Genomic DNA, 18,973 nt, shown 5'->3' with positions numbered 1-18,973 from the left:
CAGCAGCAGCAGCACACGCGCAGGCGGGGAAAACACTGAAGGGGGGAGGCGGAAAGCGCGAGGGGGCAAAGACATACCGAGTGAGCAGCCGAGACGCGGTAAGTCAACACGCCGTAATCGACCATGGCGTGCGCCAAACACATACACAGCAATTCAGCACTCAAGTACCTAGAGCTCGATGCGCCTGTCGATGCAATGGATTTCATGGAGCTCGATGTGGCTTCGTACTAAAAGCTGGGATGCGTTTTGCCTTGTTGAGGAGTCACTCCTGTGTGAGCAACATGAACACAAACACGCAGGCGGTTACAGGAACCATGATTATGCAACAGCACAAGAAGACTAAGCACAAGACGAAGTCATTCCTGCTTTTTAATTAGACTAATGCGGAAGTATGAGCCTGCGTGTACAGATTGTTTATTTATTTATTTGTTTGTTTATTATGTGTTTTTTTTATTTTTTGCCTGATTAACATCTGTTAACAAAGATATATCACTCCACAAGTGTTGCTTAAAGGCTAGCCTACCATGCCTGATCCAAACAATGATTTGTACTAAGTGAGCACACATGATTGTGTGTAATGGAAATCCATGGTTGGATCAGTTCCATAATAGACACATTGAGGTTCACATCAAGGTTCTTTTATTTGTCATCCAGATTGCTTAATTTCTTTTACCCTGTCTCTATCCACTTTAAATCACCCACCATGTTTTCATTTGCTGTCCAGCACCTCTTCTTATCCACTTTGTTCCTCTGTCTGTAACTCTTCTGCTCTGTGTACTTCCTTCATCTGTTCTCCACCACTTTTTTTCCCTTTAGTGTCTCAGCCTCTTGGCAGGATGTCTTGGTCTCTGGACCTGCTCCCTCTGCCTCCTTGTGTGGAACTGGGTGGGCCTCCCCTGAGTGGCCTTCTGTGGACTCTGCTGCTGCTTTTTCTCTGGTATTGCTACCGTGTTGGCGCCGACCCTCCATCCTGCTCATCTGGCTCGGCTCACTCTGCTTTATCTCGCTCCTCCAGCTGCTCTCCAGTTGAGCATGGTCATTCCACCCCGAAACCTTCCCCTGCAATCGCTGTGGAGAGCGGGGAGGAAGAAGAAGCAAAGAGTTACCTGATGCCGGTGTTGAGCCATGCCCCATTTCCTGCTCAAGCAGCAGCAGGAAGCAGGAAGTTGTACACAGCACTGCAGGAGTATGCCAAGCGTTACAGTTGGGCCGGCATGGGCCGCATCCACAAGGGCCTGCGCATCCAGGTCAGACACATATAGAAGAAAAAGAGTGTGAGGTCTGGGTTTGGGGTCCTGTTTAAGAATGGTAGAGAACCCAAGGACTAAGTCTGAGATAAGTAGTGATGCTGAGGAAGTAAGCATTTACGATTAATTATTATTTTAAAAAGGAGCATATGAATATTAAAAAAAAAGATTCCTTCTTCTATCTCAACTTCATGTCCTAATATTGTAGGTTCCTGAAATAATAATTGGAAATAAATGTTGATTCAAGTCATAATTAAAAGTGGAAGCTTGAGAAGTAATATTGATGCCGTCTACCATTTCACTGTGGTGGAGAAACAGACAGTTTCAATAACTGATGGTAGGAAGGATTGTTTTTCCGGCACTCTTAAAAAATAACGTTTTCTCATGGTTTCCTTGATAGGGGAACAGTTCTAGCTTTCTACAGAGGCTCTACTTGGAAAATGTTTAAAAGGGGAAACCCCTCTGTATAGTTTTTCAAAAGAACCTTTAAGTAGTCACAAAGAGGGACAAACTGAGGAAGGCTTTAGGGTGCTAGAAGAGTTTACTTGCTTTTAAAAGGTACTGATTTGACCACAGAGATCAAAGCCCTTCTGGAAATGCTGGCTGCGTTGTATATGTACAGGTTTACAGTAGGGGAAATGTTCTGAAAATACTAAAATAGACCAGGCTAGTAAACCTTAGTGGTGTAGAAATAAGTCAGTTACATCTGCTACAGGAGGTAGAATGCAAAACTCTACCAAACTGTGGTCCAAATCAAATTTCATTTGATATATAACACACCTTTATGAGTGATATATGATGTACTCTCTCTCACTCCCTCTCTTTCTCTCTCTATCTCTCACTCTCTCTCTCTCCTTTGCTCTCTCTCTCTCTCTCTCTCTCTCTCTCTCTCTCTCTCTCTCTCTCTCTCTCGCTCTCTGCTTGACTCCATGCCTTCTTATTATTATTTTATAGACTAGGATGAATGATCGCTCCACCATTCAGAAGCCCCACCTCTTCTACCTTCCCGATGTTCCGAGCATCCCTTTCTTCCCTCGGGATGCTCATCGCCATGACATCGAGATCCTGGAGGCCAGCTACCCTATAATCCTTGCTGAATTCCAGGCTGTCTTCAAGAGAGGCATTGACACAAAGCTGGGCTGGATATTCCAAGGACCTAAGGTAATAAAAGTAATATAATAAAGTATAAAGTAAAGTAATGTAATTATATAATGTATTATAAAGTCTTATACTGGCTGCCATGCCAGATCGGAGGATTTGAACAATGCGATAAACCTATACGAAATTCTTACTTAATTGAATAACAATTGTGGGCTTAAAATCTTAAGTTCTTTCTTAGCACAACTTTTCGAACAAGTTTCATTTTGAGATCGTCACGGTCCGAAGTTCCAGGTTTAAGCTGCTGTAAATGTGATTTTGCAGCAACACTGAGATCTACTAAAGACGCATTAAATATTTATTAAGTAGTATCTCTAGCTCACTCTCTCACTCACTATTAATCTCTCTCCTGTTCGCTTTTACTCACTCGCCTTCACTCGCCTCACTTTCCTACTCACTATCTCAAATCAATATCTGCACTGCACCACTGAGAGGTTTCCTGCCTTGCTTCATCATACATGTAAATTCGTCAATAGAAGCTTCACTGGTGCTTAGTGAAAACACAGCCTTGTTCATTTATTCGTTAATCATGTTTATGTTTGTCGCTTCACTTCTCAGGGTCAGGCACTGTTTCCACTCTACAACACTGGAGTGTGTGTGGCAAGTAATTGCCGCGCGTGTCCATGTACGTACCGTACTCTCCTCTCCCTGAGAACTTTCATCAGCAGTAACTCCCTTGGCTCAGCAGGTTTCTGGCTTTTGGGCCCTGGGGCCTCACTAGGGGGAACTTATGGGCCCACCAACACACGTCTCCGGTGCCATCTGGGTAAGTCCTGACTCCTTATATAGCACCAGTTATCCTACACAATGGCTAATGCATTAATGGTGAAAGAAATAGGTAATCCTTTCTTGGAATATCATATAGAAAAATATATAAGACATATGCTTTGAATCTGTAATTCAGAATGACAAGAAATCCCTGTAGCGATCTGATTAAAGCTTCTGATTTTTTAAACAACTATATGTCCACGAAGCAGAGGTCTGTTACCACCATAAAGTGGTTACTTTCCTATACACCATAGCATTTTTCCAACACTAATAAATAAGAAAATGTTAAAGAACAACACATCATATGTTTATCCATTTACAATGACACCTTTAACATTAAAGACAAATAAGGCAAATGTGATATTACCAACAAACAACAAAGCCCTCCGTCCTGACAACTTGCATGTGTAGGAAAACATAAAGGAACAGCTTTAACTCTGACTGTTACAAAGCAGTCATACATCAGCAGTTCTTTCTGAAATAGGAATCTGCTCACAGAACGTGTCATCAACAATTAAACGTTTATTTCATTAACAAATTCTACATGTCCCGTAGGTCTCCAGACTCCTTCACAGTGTGAACTGGTGGTAGGGGGTGAGCCTCAGTGCTGGTCTGAGGGACACTGCCTCCTAGTGGATGACTCTTTCCTGCACACCATCTCGCACAATGGTAAGCGTTGAAATTAAAGCCATTAAAGTCATGAGATAATTAAACGTTGTTAAAATGTCACTATAAGTCATAAAAATGCATAGACATAGTATCAGATTTGACTCTGACTGTAACTTGTTGTTTTTTTTTTATTCTTTTTTGTCAACTAGGTGGCGCTGAAGACGGTCCGAGGGTGATTTTCAGTGTTGATCTGTGGCACCCAAATGTTGCAGCAGCAGAAAGACAGGCTCTGGACTACATCTTCAGTCCTGAACAGTAATCAACTACATATCTCTGAGCTCACCAGTAACACCGAAAATATGCAGAGATGGAGCCTAGCTGCATCTCATTCTGTTTCAGCTGATCTCTTCTCTAAACCACCAAGAAGAAATGTGGAGACAAATTTGACGTATCTTTCCATCACAAGATAAGTTGACTGTATGTAACTGCATTGTATTTTCCCCAAAATGTACTGAAGCAGAAAAGTTTGTCTTCCCTCTGAAAGTTCCTCTAAGTAGAAGCAAGACCAAGCACACATTTCTGTCCGACTCTCTTTTTCTAACGTGCTCGCAAAACCTGTGAACGTTAGATAAGTTCCAGTTTTCAATATCTTCATATCTCTTTTTGCTTCGTGCCTGTCTTGACAACTCCGATCTCCTGTTGTATCATTTTGTGCCTGATTTGGTAACTTGATCGTGACCTTTTTTCTGACATATACTGTGATTCAAGCTATTTTGTCAGTACTGTATGTATATTATATTTATGTCTGTACTGAAGACCTAGTTTTATCATATGGAGTTTTATTTTCGTGATGAATTTTATTTTCAGACACATTCTGTGAAGCACACGGCAAAACAAGTATTTGATCCGACTGCATGCATGTGTTGTGAAGCCTGACTGTACAGCCAATGTGATGCATCGGACCCATCTCCCTTGCAAAGCGAACATGTAACCAACTAACGGTGTATTCTTCAAATAAAGATTTTTTTTTGTCAAAGCTACAAAATGTTCATAATGCTACAGATAATATCTTAGCATAATTAACTGCACAATTCAAGGGTTTTTGTCAGGTACATAAAACGACACATGTATTAGCTACACTCTTTGAGGGTGAAGGGAGATTGACGCAGGTCACACAGAGATTCAGGGGTCATTATAAGATTTATTCATGTTAATTAAACTTATTCATATTCATTCATTTATGTTTATGGAGATCATTAAATCGTTAAATTTACGGTGCACAAATTGGTTAATCCTCTTTATCTACTACTGTAATTAACCCAGGTAATCTGGCTCAGTATGACATGTTTATAGAGGATCACACTCACACACACACACACACACACACACACACTCACTGACATGCTTTATAGTACCATGCCCTAAATGAATTTGTACTGTCATTTGCACTGTAACATTTTTACACTATACCAAGGATTCAATCTATTACAACATTTTCATACTGTACATTCTAATATTTCAGTGTATCAATACCTTCATACATTTCCTTACATTTCCCCAATTTAACTTTGAAACTTTCATTTTTACTAGACATGACTGCACTTGAACTGACTGAACTCTACTTAACATTTATCAGTGCAGCACACTGGCAACATTTGGATGGATAACACTCGGTTATCCTGTTGGATGTCATCATTGGATTACATGATACTACAGTGATATTAACATTTCTCTGTCTTAAAACTCTTCCTTTTAAAATTTTTCCTTTGAAAATGTAATGCTTGTGGAAAAACTGTTTCTCTGAGGATCCTTATCATATTTGCCAATACTTGTAAACAGCACTGGACAGACTCTTGTGTTTGGTGTATACACAAGAGCTGTGGGATTTATCGGTTGGCTGATATTCACTGAGCATTTGGCAGTAATGTGGTCAGATCTGCGCTTGCATTTGACCAGCATTAAGGGCTCTGTGATTACTGGGATCTCTTATGCAAACAAAAATATCCTAAAGCTTGTTGGGTAGGCCTATTAACAGTTACATAACACTGTGTGTGTGTGTTTCTTTCTCTTTGTCTCCAAATTCGTTTCCAGAATTATTGTCTCATTCTTGGAAATGTACAAAAATATTATGCAAATCAAACATGCAGTGAGTGGTATGTTGAAGTTAAACATAATGGGCTTTGTTTTATTGAGTTCTATTTTAATAGTAATATTCTGCGTAATACTGGTTTCAGAATCAGTATAGCCTACACTAAATATCCGGTGAAGCCTCCACTAGAGAAAAAACACTGAGCATCTTTCTGTGATGCCTTAAAACAGTGGTCACCGACCTTGTTCCTGGAGATCTACCTTCCTGAAGACTTCATCTCCAACCGTAATCGTGTCCACCTGATCGTTGCCTTTAGAAGTTCTTTATCAACTAAAGCAGGTGATTTTGGTTGGCGATTAAACCTGCAGGAAGGTAGATCTCAAGCCTTAAAAGACTGTATAACACTTGTAGAGCATGCCGGATCACTCTTCCATGCAGAACATATCAAATTCTTTACTTTACTTCTTTTGCTTATATTTATGCATGCAAACTTCTTCAATTCAGACTATAGCTTTTAAATAGGGTTCAAGTTTTGACAGTGAGATAGGCAGTGCAAGTCTAAATCTCCTGCTATAGTAAACCAGACTGTGGGTTTCTAGTAGCAGCAGCCACAACAAAGCCTCAATGGCACAAAGCATCAGTCATACTTCCATATTTTACGATGGAGGTGTTTATCCCTTTTTTCCAACACACCTTCCGGTGGTATGAAAGAACAGTAAGTTAGTTTTTGCTCTTATCTGACGATAGTTTCAATGATGCTTAGCAAATTTCAGATATTATATCTTGTGGGTTGCTCTCAAAAACAGCTTGTTGTTGTGGTGGCATCTAATAATTCAATTTAAAACTTAGCAAACCAAGAATCAAGTGTGATTCGAAAACTGATTTTAACGGTTCCTTCTTTTGGGGCAGTATGCTTATGCGTCCTCTTTATTGTTAGGGGAAATGTGCATTATAAAAATCAATTTTGTGCAATGTGTTATACACTAGTATTCGTCCAACGGTATTTTTTTTTTCTCTAATATTGTGTCCTTATATAAAGTAGATTTGAGATGGGGAAAAGAAAAGAAAATAGATGAGATTGCATTTTTTTACCACTTAGAACTGACACACTGTCTGATAGTCTGGTGTACCTCAATCAAAATCCATCACTGTCACAAAATTCTGCCCCATCTGTCTCTCCTTATGTCCAATCAGATTCTGTCTCTCTCTCTCTCTCTCTCTCTCTCTCTCTCTCTCTCTCTCTCGCTCTCTCTCTCTCAGTCTCTCTCTCTCACTCTCTCTCACTCTCTCTCTCTTCCACTCTTTTTCTCTCACTTTCTCTCTTTGATCATTCACCACTAGCAAACAGACAGAGATGAACGTCTGACCTTTTTGCTGTTAGACCAAGTTCTGCACAGACAATAAGTGGGAGAATTCTTCACTTACACCGAGGTTGTGAAGAGACAGGTGAGTGACAGGGTTTAAAAAGAAACTCGCAATTTTACAAAGATTATTCTCAAAATTTTGAAGGTTATTATATTTGGAAGTATTTCTTTAATATAGCAAATATCACAACATTTTATAAATAATTATGAAATCATCTAGCATTCAATCTGTCCTCGGTTCATGACATTGTAGGTATTTAATTATCATCTTTGGGCACCATGAATTCATAACATAGCATACTATAGCGCAGTTCTCTATACTGTGAGCAGTATTTATGTAAAGGAGAGAAAGCGTTATTTTCATAATTAACACCTCATGATATTGTCTGCATTAAGATTTCTTTAAAAACTGATTTCCTTTATTTGTTATTAAGTAATTTGTCGTTTCTTTGCGCACAAGATTGCTGGCCAAGTTTTACTCATAATCCTACCAAAGACTGCAACAGTATCCATATGGAAGCACAGCCGTACATGTTCACACACTCGCTTTCTCAGGGCCAGGAGGAGTCACGTGTGTGTCTGGGTCCAGCTTGCATCTTTCTGAGAGGGAAGATCATTGTAAGTATGTATGTCTACGCTCAGTTTTATCATTTGTGGGGGCCGAACATTTCTGCGCATGTACTTGTGTGCCTGTCTGTCTGTGTGCATCAGGCTGTACTACTGTATGTCTCTGTCTCTTGTCACATCCAGAACTGGTGATTAGAGCACACTTTTGCTATAATATAATATAATCTCTGGATTCTTTTCAATCACTTTATTTTGCAAGATTCCTTCAGCCTGCTCTTTTAATATCAATCTGCAGTCAATTAACATTCTTGCCTTTCTATAATTTTCTGAATTATCGATATTAATGTCCCTCATTGTGGCTCGAATGTGATGGGGTGGGACAACACATGGTTATTCACATGTCACATTATACAGAGCCAAAGAGTAATTTAGAAAATGAGTCTACATGATTTTCCTTCAGTTAATCAACTGATTTTGCTGGTGGAAATATGCCAGCTGTATTTGTGTTTATTCACTGTGTGTGTGTGTGTGTGTGTGTGTGTGTGTGTGTGTTTTATGTATAACAGAATCAGCAAACTGAATGTTGCTTGTGAATTGCCTTACAGGAGCAGAAACTTGTAGCTGAAGAGATAGAAGGTAGCACATTTCTCCAGGGCTGGGAGGTTTACTTTCAAAATGTATTCCATTACAGTTACAAATTTCTTCTTAAAAAATGCAATCAGTAACGTAATCTGAGTATCACAATATGAAAGTCATGTAATCTGATTATTTTTTGGATTAGTTCAAGGTCACATATGTAAATAAAGTCAAGAGAAAAGCAATATGATCTAAAATACTATTGTTTAGAGCTTATTTTAGAGCTTAACATGTTCAATGTTCGGATTTGTTTTAATGAAATAAATAAATAAAAGATCACTGTCCTTGATGCAGGTAACATTACATCACAAAAGATAGGGTGACCGTATTCTGGTTTTCCAAAAAGAGGGCATATTGTTTGAATGCAGACTTTAATACAGTGAAAAAGATACACTATTAGCATCACATAAATACAGTATATTTAAATAAAATTGGTTTTGCTCTGCCCACATTTTTTCCTACATTCTTTTGAATGTCCGTGGAAAATAAAATATCAGATGCCACGAGTGTACCTTCTACCATCATTTACACATTTGAATGGCCATGTAATATGAGGTAATGTCATTAAAAATGACCTTATAAGGCCATGGGCATTGTTTCGACTCAGGACAGCTGTCATTTGCTGCTATTGTCAAGTAACTGTTTGATGTCATAAATAGCAACACTTCACCTTCGTGTGTTCACTGAGAGTAGGTTGAGAGGCAGGAATTTGGCCAATAGTTGCTGCAGGCCTTTTTATAATCAATCAATCAGAGTGCTAGAAGGTGGGAATTACAGAGCAGGGTTAAAGCAATGCAAACATGTGCACACATGATACAGTATTAAACCATAAGCACATCATAATGAAACTAAAGCTTAATCCTGGACATTGTCTCAGATTTAGAAACCCCGGCCGGATGCTTTTTTAAAGTTTGACAAAGAGGACATGTCCGGGAAAAGGAGGACGTATGGTCACCCTGACAAAAGCATTTCAGAGAACAATGTGTGTTCATTTCTACCAAATTAACTTTGCACAAAATTTATATGCTTATGCACCAGGAGGTTGCTCATGTGAGTCATGACTGGCACGAGAGAACCAGAACTATAATCAAGCAGCTGTCTATATTATCTCAAAATATTTTTTGTGTTTTAAATGAAAAAAATTGTAATCCTGATAGTATTCCCATTTTTTACAAAATGTACCTGTAATCTGATTTTTTGACGTAACTGTAATGGATTACACTTACCAGTTTTTTGTTTCCTGATTACATAACGCCATTACATGTATTCCTTTACTCCCAAAGTCTGCATTTCTCTTACTGTCACTTGCATAGTCCTTTTTTTAGTACTATATACAGCATGATCCTCTTGAAGGAATACTGTGCAATCTCTATCCACTTCACCTGTAGCATGTGCAATTACCACAGATAATATATTTGACACTCTAAATTCACTTATAATGGAAACCAAACAGCAGGCTGTCAATAAACATATAAAATGTATGACTATATATACACTCTCCAGCCACTTTATTAGGAACATCTGTACACCTGCTCACACCTGCAAAGTTTACCCAGAATGGTGTGAAAAAAAACAAAACATTGTGTGACCGACAGTTCTGTGGGTGGAAACCCCTTGTTGATAAGAGAGGTCAGAGGAAAAGGGCCTCAAAAGCATCTCAGCATGCACAAAACATCAAACCTTGAGGTGGATGGGTTACAACAGCAGAAGACCACACTGGGTTCTACTCTTGTCAAGAACAGAAATCTGAGGCTATCATGGGCACAGGCTTACCCAAAGACCAGGTGATTTTTATTTTTCTAATCTTCAACTGTCAGGTTTAGGTGAGTCTGTGCTCATGATAGCCTAAGATTCCTGTTCTTGGATACCAAGGAATGGATATCCAGGAATGGAAACCAGTGTGGTCTTCTGCTGGATGTAGCCCATCCAACAGCCTTGCCACGATCCAAGTCACAATTATTCTTCGTTTTAATGTTTGATATGAACATTAACTGCAGATCTTGACTTGTATCTGGATGACTTTATGCAGTGTGCTGCTGCCTGATTGGTTGATTAGATACCTGCATGAATGTGCAGCTGTACAGGTGTTCCTAATAAAGTGGATGCTGAGTGTACATCTTACTGAAGGTTGGGTATCCATGCATCAGACTATCAGACAACTATGTTGGTAACACATATCTACACATTTATTTTTGTTTAAAAGGTAGTTCAATCCTGAAGGGTTTGAGCTAATGTCACAAATACCTTTCACTAAAAACTTACAAAAATGCCTTTCGTATGTTCCGTATTTATTTACAGAATTCCGCAACTGCAGTTAGACTTGCATTATAAGTAAATGTAAATATAAGTAAACAGGTTTTCTGTTCTCTTCTCAGTACCGGGGAAACTTGTCCAGTGTGGTAATCCCACATAAATGACTGATCTGGTGAATAGAGATTAGGTTGACAAATGCTTCAGTATTTCTTTAACTGTGCGTGTATGTGTGACTCAGAATTGCGACAGGCCTTTATTGAGTTTGATAAGGATAAGGATGGGCTCACCAACTGTAGAGACTTGGGCAACCTGATGCGGACGATGGGATACATGCCCACTGAGATGGAGCTGATCGAACTCAGCCAGAACATCAATATGAACCGTAAGATACAATGAAATATCCAGTGTCTGGGTGTGTTTGGATTTCTACATGCTTATTTCACTTTCATATACCGCAACATTGTTTACCTTATGTGAACTGTTAGATACCTGAAGTTCAGTTGATTCTAATGTTTATCTTCTTTATTACATCATATAATACATGCATATTTTAGTTTGTACAAAACTCTCACTCTCTATCTCTGGTGCTAGTTGGAGGCCAAGTAGATTTTGAGGATTTTGTGGAAATTATGGCTCCTAAACTCTTAGCAGAGACGGCTGGAATGATTGGCCTAAAGGAGCTAAAGGAAGCATTCAGAGAGGTGAGAGGTCATTACATCCAGAACCAACCTGAATATTCAGCACTATCTCACTAGCTCTTTGAGAAAGCCTGCTAACAGAGCATATTTCCCACTTGTGTGTGTGTGTGTGTGTGTGTGTGTGTGTGTGTGTGTGTGTGTGTGTAGTTTGACATGGATGGTGATGGCGCCATCACTATTGAGGAGCTAAGGCATGCTATGGAAAAGCTGCTTGGGGAAAACACTAACAGGAAAGAGATTACGGCTGTGGTGACAGAGGCTGACAATAATGGAGACGGGACAGTGGACTTTGAAGGTGAGCGTTTCACTCACACTCACAAGACAAACTGGACAAAATGACTATATAAATTGAACAGTACCGTACACACAGTGGTTCATATTTTACACTCAAACATTTGAAGATATTATTTTTCCTTTTTCCCTACTAAAAATACATTTTCATTAAAAATATTTGTAACTTTGAAGACATAGTATATTATTTAAGACACAGGTCAAGACAAGCTGACACTGAAACCTCATTTATGAAGCATTCGTACCAGGGCTGTGAAGAGACCCTTAGAGGTGTCTCTTTTAAAAGGAGCACATGTATAAAGAGTTTATAATGCCAACTATCTAATTCAGCATAACTGTCTTTAAAAAAAAAAAAGCAACCAATATTTGAACAGAACAGAACAAACCACACCAATATCTATAAATACAATACGACAACAAACATGCAGTCGTGTGGGCCGAGGGTTGTGACCCGTAGCCCAACAGCAGGTCACATGATCTAAACTGTCAGACAACAGCTAGGGCTTTTTGTTTGTTTTTAGTGAAATTATCATTAATCTAAACTCTTTTTGCTGAAATATATGTTTAAAAACTCTTTCAAAAAGAACACAGCAGATGTGAATTGACAAAGAGGCAAATGTCAAAATATCATTGAATGCATGGTACAATCTTTAATTAACCCTTTTGTGCATGATCAAGGATTTCTTTTTCTCTGTGTGTTTTTACTTTTCTTTAGGCATAAACAATAGTTTTACTTTCATTTTATTTTTACATACATACCTTTTTCAAAAAGTTATTGAAGTGTCCACTCTAGTGGACTACATGCGTTCAAATGAAGAATTGGTGTCCACTCTAGTGGCTGTGATGCAATTATTCTATTGAAATTCTTGCAATAGCCAAAAAAAAATATATTTTATTTGAATAGCTGTCCACTGTAGTGACCATTATGCATGAAAGGGTTCATTTTACTGTGTGTGTTTCAAAAAGTAGCTGCATGCATTAATGAATACATTTGCTAAGAGAGGAAGCGCTTACCAAATAATAAAGAAGACTTTTCATTTTTCTACACCAAGACAGATTCTGCAATCGAATATATCTAACCATAAAGATCCTCTATTGTCTATATGACTGTGTAACATGTAACATCGGTCTCTCTTCTTTCAGAATTTGTCAGAATGATGTCACGAGATTAAAAAATGAAGAAATTGAAGCGGATTTGAATGAAGAGGTTTTAACAGAACAGATGAAGAAAAGCAACACAAATGCTATCAGACAAATAGCACTGCTCATCTTGGGTCTCATTTATCGTGCTGGATGCAAACAGATTTTATTCATAAATCATACGTGTGAGCGTTTACACAAGAATGTTGGTATTCATAAAAATCCTACTCATGTTTCTGAGTTTGTGTGAATTTTCACATAAGAAGACTAACTTATGTAAACCTCAACTTGATCGACTTTAAATCATATCAATTGCATGGATTACTACACTACATTACATACTACACGTTTGTATGCATTTTATGTACATGTAGGCTATACTGCCTAGTTTAAATTAAGACACTTAAAACAATAAAGCATTCAATTATGGTTATGATTATTAGGACAGGACGGTATAGCTGTAAGATGTAAACAAACACCTCAGCTGACAGAAAATATGGTGCTCACTTATTATTATTATTAATATTATTTATTATTAAATATTTAATATTTTTATTGGCATAGAAGTGAGAAAATAACATCCTTTCATTTTATCAATATATTTTACATTTTATCAATATATTATATACTGTATCTCTCTTATAAAGAAGTTGATGTTGCATTTCTATTCAAAGACATTAAACAATGTTTAATTTCAGTGCTGGGCCACACAAATGTGCCTTTTTATATTTTACAAAGCTTATACACTCGAAAAGGAAACAGAACTTTTTTCCTTGAATTTTCTTTGAACGAAACGGGGATTAAAATACTACATAACCAGGATGAACTAAATCACCATAATCAGACTGCAAGACCAATAGACCAAAAAAACAACAACAAAAAAACCTAATAATTATAAAAATTCACTGGAAGGGATATCTGTGACAGTTCCTATGTAATGACTCATAATAAAATAGAACATTCTATATTAAGTTAGAGGATTCATCCTGATTTGGAGCGATTAAGCACCCACTCCCTTCCACTAAATGAATTACTTCTGGGGTTGCTAAATCTAAATCAGTAGCTGACAGCTGTGCACCCTTGAATTATTTGTACGAATTAGGATTAATCCCTAATTTTAACAAATACCGTTCTGTTTCAGAAAGCATGTGAAGTTACAGGGACAGAAGTGGAGGTCAGGAGTTAAGGGTGAGACTCAGAGATTGATAGATAGACTCCTATTTACATTATTCATTTGGCAGACAGGCTGTGGGCAGAAAATGCTTCTCGTAACCAGCCTATATGCCTTTTGAACCAGTAGTGATTCTGTTGTAACTTGTTAATGTGTTACAGTACAAAAAAAGTTATCTTTCATAACACAATTATATATATATATATATATATATATATATATATATATATATATATATATATATATATATATACAGTGAGGGAAAAAAGTATTTGATCCCCTGCTGATTTTGTACGTTTGCCCACTGACAAAGAAATGATCATTCTATAATTTTAATGCTAGATTTATTTGAACAGTGAGAGACAGAATAACAACAAAAAAAATCCCTCCTGAGATGTGTGCAAACCTGGTGGCCAACTACAAGAAACGTCTGACCTCTGTGATTGCCAACAAGGGTTTTGCCACCAAGTACTAAGTCATGTTTTGCAGAGGGGTCAAATACTTATTTCCCTCATTAAAATGCAAATCAATGTATAACATTTTTAACATGCGTTTTTCTGGATTCTCACTGTTCAAATAAACCTACCATTAAAATTATAGACTGATCATTTCTTTGTCAGTGGGCAAACGTACAAAATCAGCAGGGGATCAAATACTTATTTCCCTCACTGTATATATATACTGTTTAGGCTAGAATACGCTCTGATTCTCTAAACATTTAATTTAGCTTTAGCGCTACAGTCTTATAGCTACATTATATGGCCAAATGTTTGTGGACACCTGACTACCATACCCATATGTAGTTCTTGCCCAAACTGTTGCCACAAAGTTGGAAGCACACAATTGTATAGGATGTCTTTGTATGCTGTAGTATTACAGTTTCCATTCGCTGGAACTAAGAGGCCCAAACCTGTTTCAGAATGACAGTGCTCCTGTGCACAAAGCAAGCTCCATGAAGACATGGTTTGCCAAAGTTGGTGTGGAAGAACTTGAGTGATCTGCGCAGAGTCCTGACCTCAACCCCACAGCCATGTTCCAAACCATACACCTGAGAGCTGCACAAAGCACCACAGAGAGAACATACAGCTACACTACAGCCCTACATGAACAACGTATTGAATCAAGTTAACCTACTTGCTGACAAATGATTGATCACTACCAGGATGATCATCATAAGCTCTCAGCTTGAAAATTCAGTTTACAGAAAAGGAAACAAATGTTAACCCAGACCAGTGTGATAGATGATACTCACCCTACATTCACACTAGCTAGAGTAATAATTAGAGGTAGGAACTAAAGTTGTGAACTGAAGAAATGTCAACCTACTCGATCGGTCTGAGGAATCATTCGACCAATCATTTGGATTTATCGCTCAGCCACATCATACCAAATTTGCAAAGAATTGAGAAAATCTCAATTCAAATTGGCTCGTCATGCTGTCACTTTGTTGCTTGACACTGAAACTGCGGCTCCATGTCACACATGTACATAGAAAATGAATGACCGTCTGTCACTTTGTTTGCTTGCTGGTCTGAATGTAATCTCAGCTAGCTGGTAGGAAGAAGAGTTTGAAGCATAAAAATAATATGGATGCCATGGCACTGCTTATTCTAAATACAATTGGTTAAAGTTAAGATGCGTCAGTGTAGGACATTTATCATGCAGTTCTGTTCTATGAATTATTCCTAGACTTCCTAGTTAATTCCTAGAATTAATCAAATATATCCCCATACGCTTTCCCACCAGCTCCAGATATATTAGTGAGTTGAGGCCTCTCTCACCCATATACACAGTTTATCCAGTTCATAAAAGTCAAATTACCATCATTTTACATTTATATGAAGATGCACATGGCATATGTGTGTGGATCAGAGTGGATTAACTGACATACATCAACATGCATGCATAAAGGATGACATCAGGAACATGCATTTCTTTATCCTAATGCTGGAAAATTGGGTCATAACTTTGGGTATTTCCCAATATACATCAGCTCCACAATTATTAGCACCCAGGAAAATGTGCAAAAAATATATATGTATGTAATCAAATATACATAAAAACAACTGGTGGTATTTTAATCATATAGCTAGAGATGTTGTATAATAAGATGTTTTCTCAACTGGTGTATCTTTTTCTACAGAATGCTGGTTTCAGAATTATTCACACCCCCCTCAGATAGCATTTGGTGAAACCTCTCCTGGAGAGAATAACAGCCCTGAGCCTATTTCTGTAATGTTTAACATTTGTAGTCTTATAGAAGAATCTTAATCCACTCCACCTTAGATACCTTTTCGATCTCATTTATATTTCCAGTCTTATGCATGTAGATGCTCTCTTCAGTTCAATGTTTGGGTACAATGACTTAGTTGCCCTTTGCAAAATTTAGATTTTTGCCTGATAAGGTTATGATGACCTCAACTTTTTGTTGTTTCTCTGCAACAAAGCCAAAAAAATATCAGACATGCATAAAGGTAAACATCATTTATAAAGCACCTTGCATTAATAGAATGCAGTTTAAATCAATGCAATGAATTTAAACGTCTGGTAATGTAATAGAATAAAATGAGTAAAATAAAAAGAAATATATATATATATATTTTATTTTATCTCTTATAAAGCCCCGCAGTTATGGAACAGTCTTCCAATTAGTGTTTGGGACTCAGACACAGTCTCGGTGTTTAAGTCTAGGCTGAAAACATATTTGCTTACTCAAGCTTACCATGAATGAGTCTGGTTCCTCTCAAGGTTTCTTCGTCATATCATCTTAGGGAGTTTTTGCTCGCCACCATCACCACCGGCTTGCTCATTAGGGATAAATTCACACACTTAAAATCTGTATCCTGTGTCCTGAATGCCTTTGACGAAAGAAGAACGTATTGAAATTATTCTCATGGCTGGATCGGGAAGCTGTCTCAAGATTGCATTGGACATCTAATTACATGCATACATGAGTTCATGAGTGGGAGAGACGACTCCATGTGTGTTTTTCTTTAAATAATAATAAAATGAATTTCTGTGGTATAGGATGAATAAAAGGCCATGGTACATGCTGTTATAATTAAATCAACTGTGAGGTGGTAACAGTAGCTTGGCATAACGTCGGAGAACGTTACACCATCCCATGGCTGTTGTTTATATATATATATATATATATATATATATATATATATATATATATATATATATATATATATATATATACATACATATATATATCATAACAAACCCTGCAAACTGACTTACACACCTTCCAGTATAGGCAGCTCAGAGGGCACAAGACCTGACAGACACATGCCAGAATATTGGGCTGGATTAAAAACATCTGCCACAGATCATAGACCTGTTCTGTGAATGCCATCTGAAGTGAGCCAAACCTTAATCTTGTTTATTCAGGCATTATAATAAGCACAAAATCCCTGTTAATATCTCCCCAAAATCTGTAGATCCTCATGTGATGACAGCAGGTAGTGATTGCAAGCGCGTGCATGTGTCTGAGCGTGTTCTTTGTGTAACGTAGCTAAGGGAAAAAATGTATAATTTAAAGACTAAAGCAAAGCATTAAACAGGATTATTTATAAAACTTTGTCCTGTCCTGAGTAGTATTCTCAAATCAACACTGTTACCATATTTAACAACCTATTACAAAATGCATCAAAATATAATGTACACTAATGTCTGTAGTATCTTAATACTGGCATATAGCTCACTGTTTTTTTTTCTAATCTATCTTCTGTGGAAAAGATAACTAAAGCTAGATAATCATCTTCAACCTACTGGTTCCAGTAATACGTATGGTAATCCAGTATGGTGCCTTGATAGAGGATGTTGGCCCGTCATCTTCTCTACTGAACAGTTTTAGTATATATACACAGGTGCATCTCAAAAAATTTTATATAATGGAAAAGTTCATTTTTTTCTGTAATTTAATTCTATTATATTCTAGGTTCATTACACAAATTAAGACTTTTTGTTTGTTTTTCTCATTTTGATGATTACGGCTTACATCCTCTATGTTACAGCTCACGGAAATAAAATGAAAAAATCCAGTATCTCAAAATATTCAAAGAAAGAATTTATAATACAGATATGTTGACCTTCTGAAAAGTATGTTCAATTATGCACTCAATACTTGGTCGGAGCTCCTTTTGCACAAATTACTGTATCAATGTGGTGTGGCATGGAGTTGATCAGCCTGTGGCACTGCTGAGGTGTTCTGGAAGTCCAGGTTGCTTTGATAGCGGCCTTCAGCTCGTCTGTATTGTTGGGTCTGGTGTCTGTCATAGATTCTCTATGGGGTTCAGGTCAGGTGAGATTATATATACATATAATTTATTTATTTTAATGGGGCTCAGAAGCACTTCTTAACATTTGAAACAGTGTTTTAATTGTATCAGGGTATCTGCATGTATCAGCACTTCAAATTTAATACTTTTTAATGCCATATTCAAGACAGTTCCAAAACATTTAAGACCTACACATCACTGCAATCATGCACAGCACATCAGCTATAATGGATTGGGATGGGTTTAAGTAAACGATAAAAGGGTAAACTTCTATAGAGGTATATGGGAGACCAGAGCAAACCATGCATTACCATTTACTACAACAGTAAAAGTGAAAAAAAATCCAGTATTTCCTGTCCATGACTTTCCAAGAGAGGAAAAAAACTATACAGAGATGGATTACGGCTGTCAGAAGAGAAAAAGATGTCGAATTTACCATCACTCCCTCAGCAGCTGTATTAGAAACCCCCTCGCAGCAGTGTTTACTAGTTTATTTGTAATTTAATGCCATGGTAATGTAACAAGTAGTGTTATTGTGTAAATTTTTGGAAGGAAGAAAATATATATATTAAAAAAACTTTCCTATTTTGTAATATTACTATTGCACTGAATCATACTTATTAATAATAATTATAATAATAATACTTTTTTATTTGAGGTACAAATAGTAATATAACAACAGTAATATATTTCTGA

General features: G+C 37.4%; 1 protein-coding gene across 1 annotated transcript; it reads left to right on the top strand.

Moving 5' to 3' along the window:
* The first annotated feature begins 85 nt into the window (after positions 1-85).
* Positions 86-4,347, top strand: asphd1 (aspartate beta-hydroxylase domain containing 1). The gene is made up of 6 exons (XM_053613931.1): positions 86-98; positions 817-1,247; positions 2,202-2,408; positions 2,964-3,171; positions 3,729-3,842; positions 3,992-4,347. The coding sequence occupies exons 2-6, from the start codon at positions 837-839 to the stop codon at positions 4,099-4,101; spliced, it is 1,050 nt and encodes a 349-aa protein (XP_053469906.1). The 5' UTR covers positions 86-98; positions 817-836; the 3' UTR covers positions 4,102-4,347.
* Positions 4,348-18,973: the final 14,626 nt, after the last annotated feature.

This window comes from Ictalurus furcatus, chromosome 2 (assembly GCF_023375685.1).
Source record: "Ictalurus furcatus strain D&B chromosome 2, Billie_1.0, whole genome shotgun sequence".
Classification (NCBI taxonomy): domain Eukaryota; kingdom Metazoa; phylum Chordata; class Actinopteri; order Siluriformes; family Ictaluridae; genus Ictalurus; species Ictalurus furcatus.
The sequence above is the reverse complement of the archived record's forward strand: the minus strand, read 5'-3'. Positions and strand labels throughout refer to the sequence as shown.

Bases quoted from the DNA above. Each gene is read 5' to 3' on its own strand.
- asphd1 (XM_053613931.1), top strand. From the start codon at position 837: ATGTCTTGGTCTCTGGACCTGCTCCCTCTGCCTCCTTGTGTGGAACTG. The intron at 3,172-3,728 runs GTAAGTCCTGAC...CATGTCCCGTAG, and splicing joins ACGTCTCCGGTGCCATCTGG to GTCTCCAGACTCCTTCACAG. The intron at 3,843-3,991 runs GTAAGCGTTGAA...TTTGTCAACTAG, and splicing joins GCACACCATCTCGCACAATG to GTGGCGCTGAAGACGGTCCG.